Source organism: Erythranthe guttata, chromosome 1 (genome assembly GCF_056151865.1).
Source record: "Erythranthe guttata isolate IM_541 chromosome 1, IM_541, whole genome shotgun sequence".
Taxonomy (NCBI): domain Eukaryota; kingdom Viridiplantae; phylum Streptophyta; class Magnoliopsida; order Lamiales; family Phrymaceae; genus Erythranthe; species Erythranthe guttata.
The window spans coordinates 2,949,659-2,963,120 of record NC_142533.1 but is presented as its reverse complement, the minus strand read 5'-3'; the positions used below and the strand labels follow the sequence as shown (position 1 = coordinate 2,963,120).

Here is a 13,462-nt window from a genome sequence, read left to right as displayed (position 1 = left end):
TATGATTAAAAAAAAAAAAAAAACTCTTAAAAGTTGAGAATTTTAATAAATAGGCAAGTAAAGTTATAAATATAGTGAATTACAAAATTATAATACTACACTTTAAAAAATTGACCAAAAGATTCAGAAAATCGAGTATTTTAATAAAATATGGCAATAAACTTTTGAATTTTGGCAGTCAGCTTCCTAAAATAAGCTCAAATATGATTTTTTTAACATAATATGACAATGAACTTTTGAAAATTGAATATCCTCATTAGTGATTTTTGGAAATTGAGTAATATTAACTTAATAGGCGGTGAACTTGTAAAAGTGAGTTGACTTTTTCAACATAATATGACCAAACTTCTAAACCAGTCAACGATTTGACAGTGAACTTTTGAAAATTTGCAGCTTACTTCAGACAATCGGGAAAAATTAACATTAAATTTGTAAAAAAAAGTTGTAAACAATGGTATTGAACTTATATACATTAAATTCGTATAGTTAAACCTCTACAAATTAATATAGTTCGGAATTGAGATTATGAAAATTCTATTAATTTAGTGAATTAATAAATTATCGAGTTAATAATTTAGTACATTTTTACCAAGTGGGGACCAAGAGAAACTATTATTTAATCGAGATTATTAATTTGTATTCGTCTTTTAGGCATATTGGCTCACCCCTTTAATTAGGTTTAGGAGATATTCAACAACTATTAATTAATTAATTAATTCCTGCCTTAAAAAACAAAATTATTAGAAAGTCCCGCCAAAGAATCTTGTCGTTTTCACAACTCTGCGCCACAAAAACAATTTCACACACCCAGCTGCTTTTAACGCCAATGCCTTCAATTTTGTCTCGGCCCAAATCCCCCACTTCTGCTCTGAGGTTGCCAGAAATTCGGAGAGTGGTTCTCATTTTTTTTCATATCTTCTGTAATTGAATTATTATGCTTTTCTTCTTTCTTTTTTGTGTGTCCCTAAATGGTCTCTCTTCTGGTATTCGATTTCGAAATTTGAGCAACCCCAAACTCTGATTCATACAGAATATTATTAAGTATCTCTCTCTCTCTCTCTCTCTCTCTCTCTCTCTCTCTCTCTCTCTCTCTCTCTCTCTCTCTCTGTACTGTGTGACTGTGTGTACTAATGGCGGCTACATTCTTGAAAGCCCATGTAGACTTTCATCTGTCTAAAGAGAAAAAACAAGAAGGGGCTAAAAAATCGCCCCCCAATCCTTCATGGTATTGCCCTGAAACAGGAATATACCGCAGCATATACCCATCTCTCAATTTACCATCCGACCCTTTTCTTGATGTTGTCTCCTTCATTTCTTCACAAAACCAAACCGGCGGGAATCACGCACTAATCGATTCCTCAACCGGCCTGTCACTTTCTTACACCACACTCTTCTCATTGGTCAAATCATTTGCATCTGGTCTGCACCACAGCATTGGTGTCAAGCAAGGTGATGTAATCTTGATTCTGCTGCCGAATTCCGTTTTCTTCCCCGTCGTTTTCTTGGCTGCTTTGAGTGTCGGAGCGGTCGTAACCCCAATGAACCCTTTGAGCAGTTTGTCGGAGATCAAGAAACAGGTTCTCGATAGCAACGCGTCCCTCGCGTTTACCCTCGTTGATAAAGTCGATGAATTGGACGGTTCATTGGGAGGAGGTTGTCGTGTGATCGGAGTGCCGGATTATACTTTCGATTTCGAGACTCTGCGTAACGATGGTTCGGTTTTTGGTGAGCTTGTTTCGAGTGATCCGAGTTTGGCTCCTAGGCCTAGAATCGCGCAAAACGACACCGCAGCGATTTTGTACTCGTCGGGCACTACGGGCAGGGCTAAAGGAGTTATGCTTACGCACGGCAACTTTATAGCGATGATGGTGCTTTTCGTGAGATTCGAAGCTTCGATGTACGATTATCCTAGTACGGAAAACGTGTACTTGGCGGTTGTGCCTATGTTTCATGTGTATGGTTTGTCTCTCTTTGTTATGGGGTTGTTGTCTTTGGGATGTACTATTGTCACGATGAAGAAATTCGGTGCCAATGAAATGGCGACAGCTGTCGAGAGATACGGTGTCACTCATCTTCATGCTGTGCCGCCTTTAGTGGCGGAGTTGGTGAGACGAGCGAAGAGAGATGGTTCGTGTAATAGTTTTCGGAGCTTGAAACAAGTTTCTTGTGGGGCCGCCCCGTTGAGCGAAAACAGCATAAACGAATTCAAAGAAACGTTTCCTCGTGTCGATTTTATTCAGGTACTTAATTGAGCTAAATTTTGATTCCATAAGTTTGTTGAATGCAAATGCAAATGAAAACGAAAAATCGATCGATTTTTTTCAGGGCTATGGAATGACAGAGACGACAGCTGTGGGGACTCGCGGCTATAATACGATCGAGGCTCGTAAATATTCTTCTGTGGGGCTTTTGTCTCCGAATGCTGAGGGTAAAGTGGTAAATTGGGTCACCGGTGCTCATTTGCCGCCAGGTTCCGTCGGCGAGCTGTGGTTGCACACACCTGGAAACATGAAAGGTAATTTTGCGACCGCATTGAATTTCGTCTCGTTTTTTTATATGATTGATTTCTTAAAAATGTAACTTATTATGGAGTTTCAAGATTGGATCTTTTTTATGCAATAGGGTATCTAAATAATATCGAGGCAACTATGGCTACAATCGATAAAGACGGTTGGCTGCATACTGGTGACATCGTTTATTTCGATAACGAAGGATACTTATACGTAATCGACCGATTGAAAGAGATCATCAAGTACAAGGGTTTCCAGGTACGCAATCGGTCTACACTATTTACCGATACGTAGATTTTTTTCTATATATTCATAAAAAAAATAAAAAATTAACGTAATATCGAATTACGTATCCGATTTCACTGTCCTGTTTTTTTTTTGCAGGTTGCTCCTGCTGATTTAGAGGCAGTGCTAATGTCGCATCCGGAGGTACTCGATGCAGCAGTAATCGGGTAATTTGAAAATTCTCGTTTTTTTCTTAACGATGTTTTTAACTATAAAATGGAATCCATTTTTCGGTTCGGTTTCGACAGTATTAAATGTGTAGTTACGGTTAATCAGTCACGTTACTACATAACTATCTTTACATGTAATGATTTTATTCACCGTTTGTATTTACGGTTAATCAGTGCAAGGGACGAAGAAGCCGGTGAAATACCGGTGGCATTTGTTGTCCGGAAAGAGGGTAGTTCGATCTCTCAGGCAGCTCTACTCGACTTTGTAGCCAAACAGGTCACTAATCCAACTTAATCCGATTAACGCATTTTTTACTCTACGGATTACGATTTTACGTTTGATTAATTTACTACAGATGGTCAATTGGATATTTTGTTGATATTTGCAGGTTGCGCCGTATAAGAAGGTGAGAAAGGTTTATTTTCGAGCTTCGATTCCGAGATCAGCTGCCGGTAAAATTCTTCGACGGGAGCTGAGGAACTTGTTACCTTCCAGGCTTTAAGTCCTGTAAGCAAGAAGCATTATTCAGATGGCATGGATAAATATATATATATATATATATATATATATATATATATATATATATAATATATATATATATATATATAATTCAAGGTGAGAAAGGGTCAAATCCCAGATCAGCTTCTTATCCACAAGAACTTCAGTGGGTGCAAAATCACAATAAATACTGTCAATAATTTTATTCTTTTTTTTTTTCAAATTAATTAAATGTCAACAACCAAGAAATTTCAATACAGATCAGGAAAATGTATTACAGAAGACTTTTTCTTTCTTAGAAAAAGTCAATCGAAAACGAAAAATATGATTTGCTGATATATTATATATTTTGTAATAAGATCATAAAATTCTGCATTGCTGATATATTTATATTTTGTAATAAGATCATAAATTAATATATATTTTATCCACAATGCAAAGCCACAGAGTTTCAACTGCATCAGTTGTAGTTTTCTTGGTTTCCCTCCATTTTTCGGCGAACCAAGTTTCGTCTACCGACACCCTCAAACCAGGCGGCGGTGGCGGCGAGTTCAACTCGTCTTCCCAACTCGTTTCCGCGAAGAAGATCTTCACATTAGGGTTCTATACACCAGAAGACACAAACAACACTTACTTAGCAATATGGTACACCGAAGCTTCTCGATATCCATTGTGGATTGCCAACAGAGAAAACCCCGTTTCCAAGAACTCGAACCCGTCTCTCGCAATCGGCACCACCGGAGAAAACCTAGTCATCGCCCACGGCGGCGGCGGCAGAGAATCTTTCGAGCTATACACTGGCCAATCAGGGAAGAACATATCAGCCACTTTGTTAGATACGGGCAATTTTGTAGTAAGCTCTGTTTCGGGTGAAGTGTTATGGCAAAGCTTCGATTATCCCACAGATACCCTTCTTCCTGGTATGAAACTAGGGTTTGATCGTAAAACCGGGAGAAATTGGACACTTTCTTCGTGGTTCGGACGAAATAATCCGGCCACCGGAGTTTTTACTCTCGAGTGGGACCCGATTTCAGGCAGGTTGTTGGTTCGACGAAGAGGTGTCGTTTATTGGACGAGCGGCGACATGAAGGATTATCGTTACGATGGCCAAGGGTTTGGAGAATTTACGGTTAAGGAGTTTGAGAATATGGATCCACCCGATCCTTTCAACCACAACTACAACTTCACAAACGTAAGTTACGACAGCGAGGAATACTTTACGTATTCGCTGATAAAAAATCAACGCGCGACGTCGGATAGACGGAAGGTTATTTCACGGTGGATGCTGAACTATCAGGGGGGTATATACGACATCGACAGGCCTACCATTGCAGACGCAGGGCTTTGTTACGGTTACAATACTGGTGGCTCCGGTTTCGACACGGGCTGCGAACTGCGGGCCCAGCCTACATGCAGAAACGATCGCGAGACGTTTGTTTTGAAATCGGGGGATTTTAAGCCGGTTGATGGAAAATTTGTTCCGGTTGTTTATGACGGTAATTCGAGCCTTACTCAGAGTGACTGCAGGGAAATATGTTGGAATGATTGCGAATGCGCTGCGTTTATTGATGCGCCCGTAAGTGGTGGATGTTCGTATTTGAGAGGCGAGAATTTGGAGTTTGTGCAGAGTCTTGATGGCTCTGCTACACCAAAGTACTTTCTTGAATCTGCATCTTCGAGAAAAGGTTTCGTTTTTATGTATTATTATATGATGTTACGTGAGGAAATTGATCGATTTTTTAATTTTTTTAGCTAACTGAAATTTCTTCGTATTGTTCGGTTATGACAGGAATGAAGAAACATGTGCAGATTGTCCTCATTGTAGTTGGTACAGTAGTGCTGCTTGCCTTGGGTGTAGCCTTGTTCGTTTTACGAAAACTTAAACAAGGTATAGTTATAGATTAGTCGATTTTTTTTTATTTTTTTTCCGGATTATAATTTGGATAAAATATTTGTTAGCGAAAAAAACGAAGGAATTAAAGGAGCTGCTGACACTAGACGGATACACGGGAACGAATTACGGGTTCGAAAATGGAGGTGGCAAGAATAACGATCTTCGACTTTTCACTTATGCGTCTGTGCTATCTGCTACAAACAACTTCTCCTCGGACAATAAACTCGGACAGGGGGGTTTCGGCCCCGTTTATAAGGTGGTAAAATATCTCGTAAATTTTTCGTGTTTTGATTACTCACCCAATTTTCGTATTAGAATCTCTTGATTAGAATTATATGTTTCTTGATTATTATTACAGGGGAAAACGTCAGAAGGACACGAAATAGCAGTAAAGCTTCTTTCACGACAATCGGGGCAAGGATTGCTCGAGTTCAAGACCGAGTTAGTACTGATTTCGAAACTGCAGCATGTCAATCTTGTTAAGCTACGGGGATTTTGCATTCATGGAGACGATAAAATGATTATCTATGATTACATGCCCAACAAAAGCCTCGATTTCTTTCTCTTCAGTGAGTGCCTTCTACTTTCTTCGACTATTTTTAATGAGATAGTACCGAAAAAAAATTGATCTACGATTAACATTACATAATAAACAGATCCATCTAAGAGGGAGGAATTAAATTGGCAGCAGCGGTTCAATATAATCGAGGGCACTGCTCAAGGACTACTCTACCTTCACAAGTACTCTCGATTGAAGATTATTCACCGCGACTTAAAAGCGAGCAATATATTACTTGATGAAAATATGACTCCCAAAATCTCCGATTTTGGGCTTGCGAGAATCTTTAAGCAGAACATAGACGAAGCTAACACGGAGAGGCGTGTTGGGACATAGTAAGTGGTGAAATTAGCTTCGCACGTTTAATTTGTATGATTGTGTTTTTTAACGATATTCTTATTTGACTTAACACTGAGTTTTATGTTTCGCAGTGGTTACATGGCGCCCGAGTATGCAATGCAAGGAATATTCTCGGTTAAATCAGATGTCTATAGTTTCGGAGTTTTAGTGCTCGAGATAGTCAGTGGTCGGAAAAACAGTAGCTTCCACGAAATCGAAGGTCCTCTAAACTTGGTCGAATACGTAAGTTCTCTCTCTCTCTCTCTCTCTCTCTCTCTCTCTCTCTCTCTCTCTCTCTCTCTCTCTCTCTCTCTCTCTCTCTCTCTCTCTCTCTCTCTCTCTCTCTCTCTCTCTCTCTCTCTCTCGAAATGTTAACAATGGAACTTACTAATGTTACAGGCTTGGGATCTATGGAGAAAAAATTCTGCAATAGAACTCATGGATCGAACGATGATGGATTCATGCATTATAGACCAACTGCAGAAATGCATTCACGTCGGGCTTCTATGTGTTGAAAACCATGCTATCGATCGGCCAAACATCGAAGATGTTATATCAATCCTAAAAAACGAGTTGACGAATTTGCCACTGCCCAAGAATCCGGCATTCATTACACGAAACAGTGTGATTGAAGAAGTTGAAACGAGTACTACGCCGCTCGTGAATATATCCGCAAACGAAGTCACAGCGACGGAAATAGGAGGGAGATAGTACTTCAACCTAGCTAGTTAGGCTCTTCCTTTTCTATATTGATATATAATGTAATTTATGATAATATATATATATTTTTTTCCAGAAAATTGGTTTATTTTCGGGCTTCGATTCCGAGATCAGCTGCCGGTAAAATTCTTCGTCGGGAGCTGAGGAACTTATTACCTTCCACGCTGTAAGTATGTAAGCAAGAAGCATTGTTCAGAAGGCATGGATTAATCATTTTTTTTCTTTTTATTTTCCAATCAAGAAAATTAAACCTCGATAATTATTTATATACAGTAGAATCTCGATAAATTAATAACCTCGCTTAAATAATAATTTTTTTCAATCTCAACTCGGTCAAACCGTAATAAATTATTGGTTCGATAAATTAATATTTCATTAGATTAATATAATTTCGTTAGTCCCGCATGTATTAATTTATAAAAGTTTAACTGTATTTGTTGGTATTTGTTGAAGATAATGCACGATCAAATTTTAATGATTTACTTAAACTAAATTATTAAAATCAAGCACAACCTCATGATATTAATTGTATATACTATTGAAAATAATACATTGTTTTCATCATTTTAATTTTTATTAGAGGTATTCTTAACAAATTTATTACGGATATTCTTATAATTTTATTTAAGTCAACGGCCAAAATGTAAGGGGCGGTGTGCCATTTAAAAACAACATATGTGGGTCCTTTACTAATATTTTTAATATTGGGATGTTTTCGCTAATTAAAGATTTTATAGGGTGGTCCTTGCCAAAAAAGCCGTCACAATAACTACTGTGAAGAATTGTTTAATATTTCAAATTAATAAAATGTAAGGTAAATTACGGTCACTCCTTGAGGTAATCACAAATTACGAAAAAACCCTCTTGTTTGGGTAATTACAGCCACCTCCATCAACTATGAATTTTCTTGCACGTTCACCATTGTGAAGTCAAATTTAGTGGAATATTCTTCAGTTTATATGTTATACTCGTTTGACCTCATTTCAACTCCACATTTTAAAATAAGATGATCATAAGATGTGTCTTTTGGCTTGTAAATATCAGATTGTAGTGCATCACAAACTTCATCATTGCACATAACAAGTACAAACTAAAGAACATTTCATACAATCTAGAAGATTATGATTAATTTGACAACATAAGGGTGCACATGTAAGAAGATTCATAGTTGAAGGGGTTGGTTGTAATTTTTAAAAAAATGAGGGGTTTTAGTAATTTGACATTACCTTATTGGGGTATTCTCATAATTTTCATTTAAGTCAAACAGCCAAAATGCAAGGGGCGGTGTGGCATATAAAAAAACATTAGGGTGTTTTCGGTAATTACAGATTTAACAGGATGGTCCTTGCAAAATGTGAACCCCCATTCACCATTGATGACAAGTGCAAGACTTTTTCTTTCTCTGATAATTCAATTGAAAACGAAAATTATGACCTTTTCAAAAACAAAAACAAAAAACAACTACTGCATTGCATTTTGTATTGCATGCTGATATATATATATATATATATATATATATATATATATATATATATATATATATATATATATATATTTTGTAATCATTGTTCATCACTAAATTAAATTTATATATATTATCCACAATGAAAACCCAGAAAGCTTCAATTACACCATTTGTTTTCTTGATTTCCCTCCATTTTTTGGCAACCCAGGTTTCGTCGATCGATACCCTCAAACCAGGCGGCGGCGACGAGTTCAACTCGTCTTCTCAACTCGTCTCCGCGAAGAAGATCTTCACGTTAGGGTTTTACACCCCGGAAAACACAAACAACAGCTACTTAGCAATATGGTACACCGATGGTTTGTACTCACCTGTCTGGATTGGCAACAGAGAAAACCCCTTTCCCAAGAATTCGAACCCGATTCTCGCAATCGCCACCACCGGAGAAAACCTAGTCATCACCCACGGCGGCGGCGGCGGGGAATCTTTCGAGCTATATTCTGGCCAATCAGGGAAGAACATATCCGCCACTTTGTTAGATACAGGCAATTTTGTAGTAAGCTCTGTTTCAGGTGAAGTGTTATGGCAAAGCTTTGATTACCCCACAGATACCCTTCTTCCTGGTATGAAACTAGGGTTTAACCATAAAACTGGAAGAAATTGGACACTTTCTTCTTGGTTCGGACAAAATAATCCGGCGACCGGAGCTTTTACTCTCGAGTGGGACCCGATTTCAGGCAGGTTGTTGGTTCGACGAAGAGGTGTCGTTTATTGGGCAAGCGGCGAAATGAAGGATTATTATTACAACGGCCAAGGGTTGGGAGATTTTAGGGTTAAGGAGTTTGAGAATATCAATCCAAAACCTGATCCTTTCAACCTCAACTATAACTTCACTAATGTAAGCAGCGAAAACGAGGAATATTTTACGTATTCTCTGATACAAGTTCCAAATTGGACGCCCGAGAAGCGGAAGGTTATTTCAGGATGGATGCTAAGCTATCAGGGGAATATATATGACAATGACAGGCCTTTCATTGCAGATGCAAACCTTTGTTACGGTTACAATACTCGTGGCTCCAGCTTCTACACGGGATGCGAATTGTGGGCCCAGCCAGAGTGCAGAAACGACCGCGAGACGTTCGTTTTGAAATCGGGGGATTTTAGGCCGGTCGATGGGAAATCGGTACCGTCTGTTTACGACAGTAATTCGAGCCTTACTCTGAGTGATTGCAGGGAAATTTGCTGGAATGATTGTGAATGTGTTGCTTATATTGATGCCGATCGATCAGATGGTTGTGTGTATTGGAGGGGCAAGAATTTGGAGTTCGAACAGAGTCTTGATGGCTCTGCGGTTAGAAAATACTTTCTTGAATCTGCATCTTCAAGCAAAGGTTGGGTTATTATATATTATATGATGTTGTGTGAGAAACCTGGGTTTTTTTTTTTTTTTTTTTCTTGGGCTCAAATACGATTAGCCTGCTAATCGAATTTCTTGATATTGTCCGTGATAGGAATGAAGAAACATGTAAAGATCATACTTGCTGTAGTAAGTGCAGTAGTGTTGCTTGCCTTGGGCGTAGCTTTTTTCGTTTTGCGAAAATTTAGACAAGGTATAACAATAGTTTGCTCGTTGGTTTTACGGATTATGAATTCTTATGTTTCAACTTGTAATAATTTTGGATGACCATCTCACAGGAAAAAGGGAGGAAGAATTGCGTGAACTGCTGATGTTAGAGGGATACACAGGAACTTACGGGTTTGATAACGATGGAGGCAAGAACCACGATCTTCGACTTTTCACTTATGCATCCATTGTATCTGCTACAAGCAACTTTTCCTCGGAGAATAAACTCGGGCAGGGTGGTTTTGGCCCTGTTTATAAGGTGATTAAGTTGCTCCGAAATATTTCTCAGACATGGATTAGTAGAACCATCTTATTTGATACTCATGGTTTACTACAACTTATGTTTCTTGATAATTATTACAGGGGAAAACATCAGAGGGACACGATGTAGCAGTAAAGCTTCTTTCACGACAGTCGGGACAAGGATTGCTCGAGTTCAAGACCGAGTTAGTACTGATTTCGAAACTGCAGCACGTCAATCTTGTTAAGCTACGGGGATTTTGCATTCATGGAGACGACAAAATGATCATCTATGATTACATGCCCAACAAAAGCCTCGATTTCTTTCTCTTCGGTGAGTGTCTTCTACTTTCTTGATTTTTTGTTAATGAGTTAATGTCAAATAGGTATTTATTTTGTTTAACATTGCATAATAAACAGATCCATCTAAGAGGGCGGAATTAAATTGGCAGCAACGGTTCAATATAATCGAGGGCACTGCTCAAGGACTACTCTACCTTCACAAGTACTCTCGTTTGAAGATTATTCACCGCGACTTAAAAGCGAGCAATATATTACTTGATGAAAATTTGACTCCCAAAATTTCCGATTTTGGGCTTGCGAGAATCTTTAAGCAGAACACTGACGAAGCTAATACGGAGAGGCGTGTCGGGACATAGTAAGTGGCAACCTTAGTTAGCTTCACACATTTTATTTCTATGGCTGTGTTTTTAATTTTGAATGATATTTTTACTATGACTTAACAATGAATTGTATGTTTCGTAGCGGTTACATGGCGCCCGAGTATGCCATGCAAGGAATATTCTCGGTTAAATCGGATGTCTATAGTTTCGGAGTTTTAGTACTCGAGATTGTGAGTGGTCGGAAGAATAGTAGCTTCCACGAAATCGAAGGTCCTCTAAACTTGGTCGAATACGTAAGTTTGCTTTAAGATTCTCTCTCTCTCTCTCTCTCTCTCTCTCTCTCTCTCTCTCTCTCTCTCTCTCTCTCTCGAATTTAATCTATGGAACTAATGTTGCAGACGTGGGATCTATGGAGAAAAGATTCTGCAATAGAACTCATGGATCGAACGATGAAGGAGTCATGCATTGTTGACGAATTGCAGAAATGCATTCACATCGGGCTTCTATGTGTTGAAAACCATGCGGTGGATCGACCAAACATCGAAGAAGTTATATCAATGCTTAAAAATGAAATCACTAATTTGGCATTGCCCAAGAATCCAGCATTCATCACAAGAAACGGTGTAGTTGAAGAAACAAAAAAGAGCACTATGCCGATGAACTTATCATCGAACGAAGTCACGTTGTCTGAAATACGAGGAAGAAAGGATGATTACAACCCAGTCAAAAGTGACATGCTTAAAATAGTTACATATGTATATCAACCATGTAATATGTTTATTCAATTTAAATCAAGATCCTTGTCTATAATTGCTAAATAATAAATAAATCGTAGTATGAAAGTTAAGGGTTGGTACGAGACTCAGTCTTACATATTTTTCATGGGTCGTGTCTTGGGTTTCGGCTACCCGGTACAAAACCCGACTCGGAGATGACATTTGACCATCCATAGGCATTCTTGAGTACTTGACCATATTTTGTTGACCAAAAATTCGGATATGACATTTGACCATCTTCTAGGCACAAGTACAAGAAATACATAATAAAAACAACCGGGTTTTACTTAGACCCGCCCGACCCGACCCATTGACTCAGTTTCGGGTTCCCATTTCTAGATCCGGAATCCAACCCGTTGGACCCGACTCGTCAAATGGACATGATTTTAAATACTGAAATTTTACCCGAAAATACTCGAACGCGGTCCGGAGCCATTTACTGCCCCGACCTGCACCGGGGCCACTCCTTTTATCTGGGATCGAACCTGTTGGTCCCGATATATAAAACGGGTAGTGAATTTAGTAAATTGGTTGAACAAATTAATTATTGAAAATATGAAAAGATTAGCCGAGGCGAGTTGACTCTGTCCTTAAGACGAAATTTCCCCGCAACGGTGCTAACGGATTAAATGGAAATCGTCTCCCAAGATACAACGGCAAAACTTGGAATAGGAGCACTCCAAATCCCAAGTACAACGAACTGTACTTTGTGTAGAACTTTTCGAGAGAATCTGTGAAGGGTAGGCTTAATATGTAGTAGGCTTGTTTTGGATTGAAGTTGGGAATTGTGGGAAAGTTAGGGGATGTTTGGTTATGTTTCCAAAATGAATTTCTAGTTTTCAAAATTTCTGATGGAAAAAGTAGATTATTGGTTTTTGTGTAGAAAATGGGAATATGTTTGGATGAAGGTGTATTTTTAGTTTTATGTAGGTGTAGAAATGAGAATATGTTTGGTTGTGGTGAATTTTCTCTACGAAAGTACGTGCAAAAGTAGAATATAATGATTGATGATGATGATAGTGATGATGATGATGATTATAATAATAATAATAATAATAATAATAATAATAATAATAATAATAATAATAATAATTATTATTATTATTATTATTATTATTATTATTATTATTATTATTATTATTATTATTATTATTATTATTATTATTATTATTATTATTATTATTATTATTATTATTATTATTATTGTTATTATTATTATAATTATTATTATTTTATTATTTATTAGTATTATTATTATTTATTAGTATTATTATTATTATTATTATTATTATTATTATTATTATTATTATTATTATTATTATTATTATTATTATTATTATTATTATTATTATTATTATTATTATTATTATTATTATTATTATTATTATTATTATTATTATTATTATTATTATTATTATTATTATTATTAGGGTAAATTACAAAAAAAAACCCTCTTGTTTGGATAATTACATCTACCCCCCTCAACTATGATTTTTTCTTACACCTCCACCCTTATTGTGCCAAATTCAACATAATCATCTAGATTCCGTGGAATGTGCTCTAGTTTGTACTCGTTTTGTGTAAACATACAGTTTCCGATGCACCACAAACTAATATATACAAGCTAAAAATCACATATTATGATCAACTTGCTTCATAATGTAGAGTTTGAATGGGATAAAACGGGTACACAAGCGATAATATTCCATATAATCTCGAAGATTCCACTTAATTTGAGGAGTTGAGGGGGTGGTTGTAATT

The 13,462-nt window shown here is 37.3% G+C and overlaps 3 protein-coding genes across 5 annotated transcripts; all 3 read left to right on the top strand.

Annotated features, from left to right (window-relative positions):
• The first annotated feature begins 1,049 nt into the window (after positions 1 to 1,049).
• LOC105973719 (AMP-dependent synthetase and ligase family protein) lies at positions 1,050 to 3,675 on the top strand. Of its 2 annotated transcripts, XM_088817092.1 has the most exons (7): positions 1,050 to 2,240; positions 2,326 to 2,515; positions 2,623 to 2,768; positions 2,895 to 2,962; positions 3,140 to 3,242; positions 3,355 to 3,473; positions 3,560 to 3,675. In XM_088817092.1, the coding sequence occupies exons 1-6, from the start codon at positions 1,131 to 1,133 to the stop codon at positions 3,466 to 3,468; spliced, it is 1,731 nt and encodes a 576-aa protein (XP_088673218.1). In that variant the 5' UTR covers positions 1,050 to 1,130; the 3' UTR covers positions 3,469 to 3,473; positions 3,560 to 3,675. The 2 variants fall into 2 exon arrangements, with proteins under 2 accessions (XP_088673218.1, XP_012854211.2); XM_012998757.2 differs by lacking the exon at positions 3,560 to 3,675 and having other exon boundaries at positions 3,355 to 3,519.
• A 110-nt stretch (positions 3,676 to 3,785) lies between these two features.
• Positions 3,786 to 7,282, top strand: LOC105973603 (G-type lectin S-receptor-like serine/threonine-protein kinase At1g67520). The gene is made up of 7 exons (XM_088817082.1): positions 3,786 to 5,149; positions 5,254 to 5,352; positions 5,424 to 5,614; positions 5,717 to 5,927; positions 6,015 to 6,252; positions 6,349 to 6,499; positions 6,656 to 7,282. The coding sequence occupies exons 1-7, from the start codon at positions 3,898 to 3,900 to the stop codon at positions 6,965 to 6,967; spliced, it is 2,454 nt and encodes an 817-aa protein (XP_088673208.1). The 5' UTR covers positions 3,786 to 3,897; the 3' UTR covers positions 6,968 to 7,282.
• Positions 7,283 to 8,542: 1,260 nt separating this feature from the next.
• LOC105973720 (G-type lectin S-receptor-like serine/threonine-protein kinase At1g67520) lies at positions 8,543 to 11,798 on the top strand. Of its 2 annotated transcripts, none has more exons than XM_088817079.1 (7): positions 8,543 to 9,829; positions 9,950 to 10,048; positions 10,134 to 10,321; positions 10,426 to 10,636; positions 10,723 to 10,960; positions 11,068 to 11,218; positions 11,324 to 11,798. In XM_088817079.1, exons 1-7 carry the CDS (start codon positions 8,581 to 8,583, stop codon positions 11,744 to 11,746), a joined length of 2,559 nt encoding a protein of 852 aa, XP_088673205.1. In that variant the 5' UTR covers positions 8,543 to 8,580; the 3' UTR covers positions 11,747 to 11,798. The 2 variants fall into 2 exon arrangements, with proteins under 2 accessions (XP_088673205.1, XP_088673200.1); XM_088817074.1 differs by having other exon boundaries at positions 9,944 to 10,048.
• Positions 11,799 to 13,462: the final 1,664 nt, after the last annotated feature.

What these genes read in the sequence shown, in the direction of transcription:
- LOC105973719 (XM_088817092.1), top strand. Translation starts at nt 1,131, where the DNA reads ATGGCGGCTACATTCTTGAAAGCCCATGTAGACTTTCATCTGTCTAAA. An exon ending in CACACCTGGAAACATGAAAG is followed by an intron (nt 2,516 to 2,622) that starts GTAATTTTGCGA and finishes TTTATGCAATAG; the next exon opens with GGTATCTAAATAATATCGAG. An exon ending in TCAAGTACAAGGGTTTCCAG is followed by an intron (nt 2,769 to 2,894) that starts GTACGCAATCGG and finishes TTTTTTTTGCAG; the next exon opens with GTTGCTCCTGCTGATTTAGA.
- LOC105973603 (XM_088817082.1), top strand. Translation starts at nt 3,898, where the DNA reads ATGCAAAGCCACAGAGTTTCAACTGCATCAGTTGTAGTTTTCTTGGTT. An exon ending in ATCTGCATCTTCGAGAAAAG is followed by an intron (nt 5,150 to 5,253) that starts GTTTCGTTTTTA and finishes CGGTTATGACAG; the next exon opens with GAATGAAGAAACATGTGCAG. An exon ending in CCTCGATTTCTTTCTCTTCA is followed by an intron (nt 5,928 to 6,014) that starts GTGAGTGCCTTC and finishes CATAATAAACAG; the next exon opens with ATCCATCTAAGAGGGAGGAA.
- LOC105973720 (XM_088817074.1), top strand. Translation starts at nt 8,581, where the DNA reads ATGAAAACCCAGAAAGCTTCAATTACACCATTTGTTTTCTTGATTTCC. An exon ending in ATCTGCATCTTCAAGCAAAG is followed by an intron (nt 9,830 to 9,943) that starts GTTGGGTTATTA and finishes TGATATTGTCCG; the next exon opens with TGATAGGAATGAAGAAACAT. An exon ending in CTCTAAACTTGGTCGAATAC is followed by an intron (nt 11,219 to 11,323) that starts GTAAGTTTGCTT and finishes CTAATGTTGCAG; the next exon opens with ACGTGGGATCTATGGAGAAA.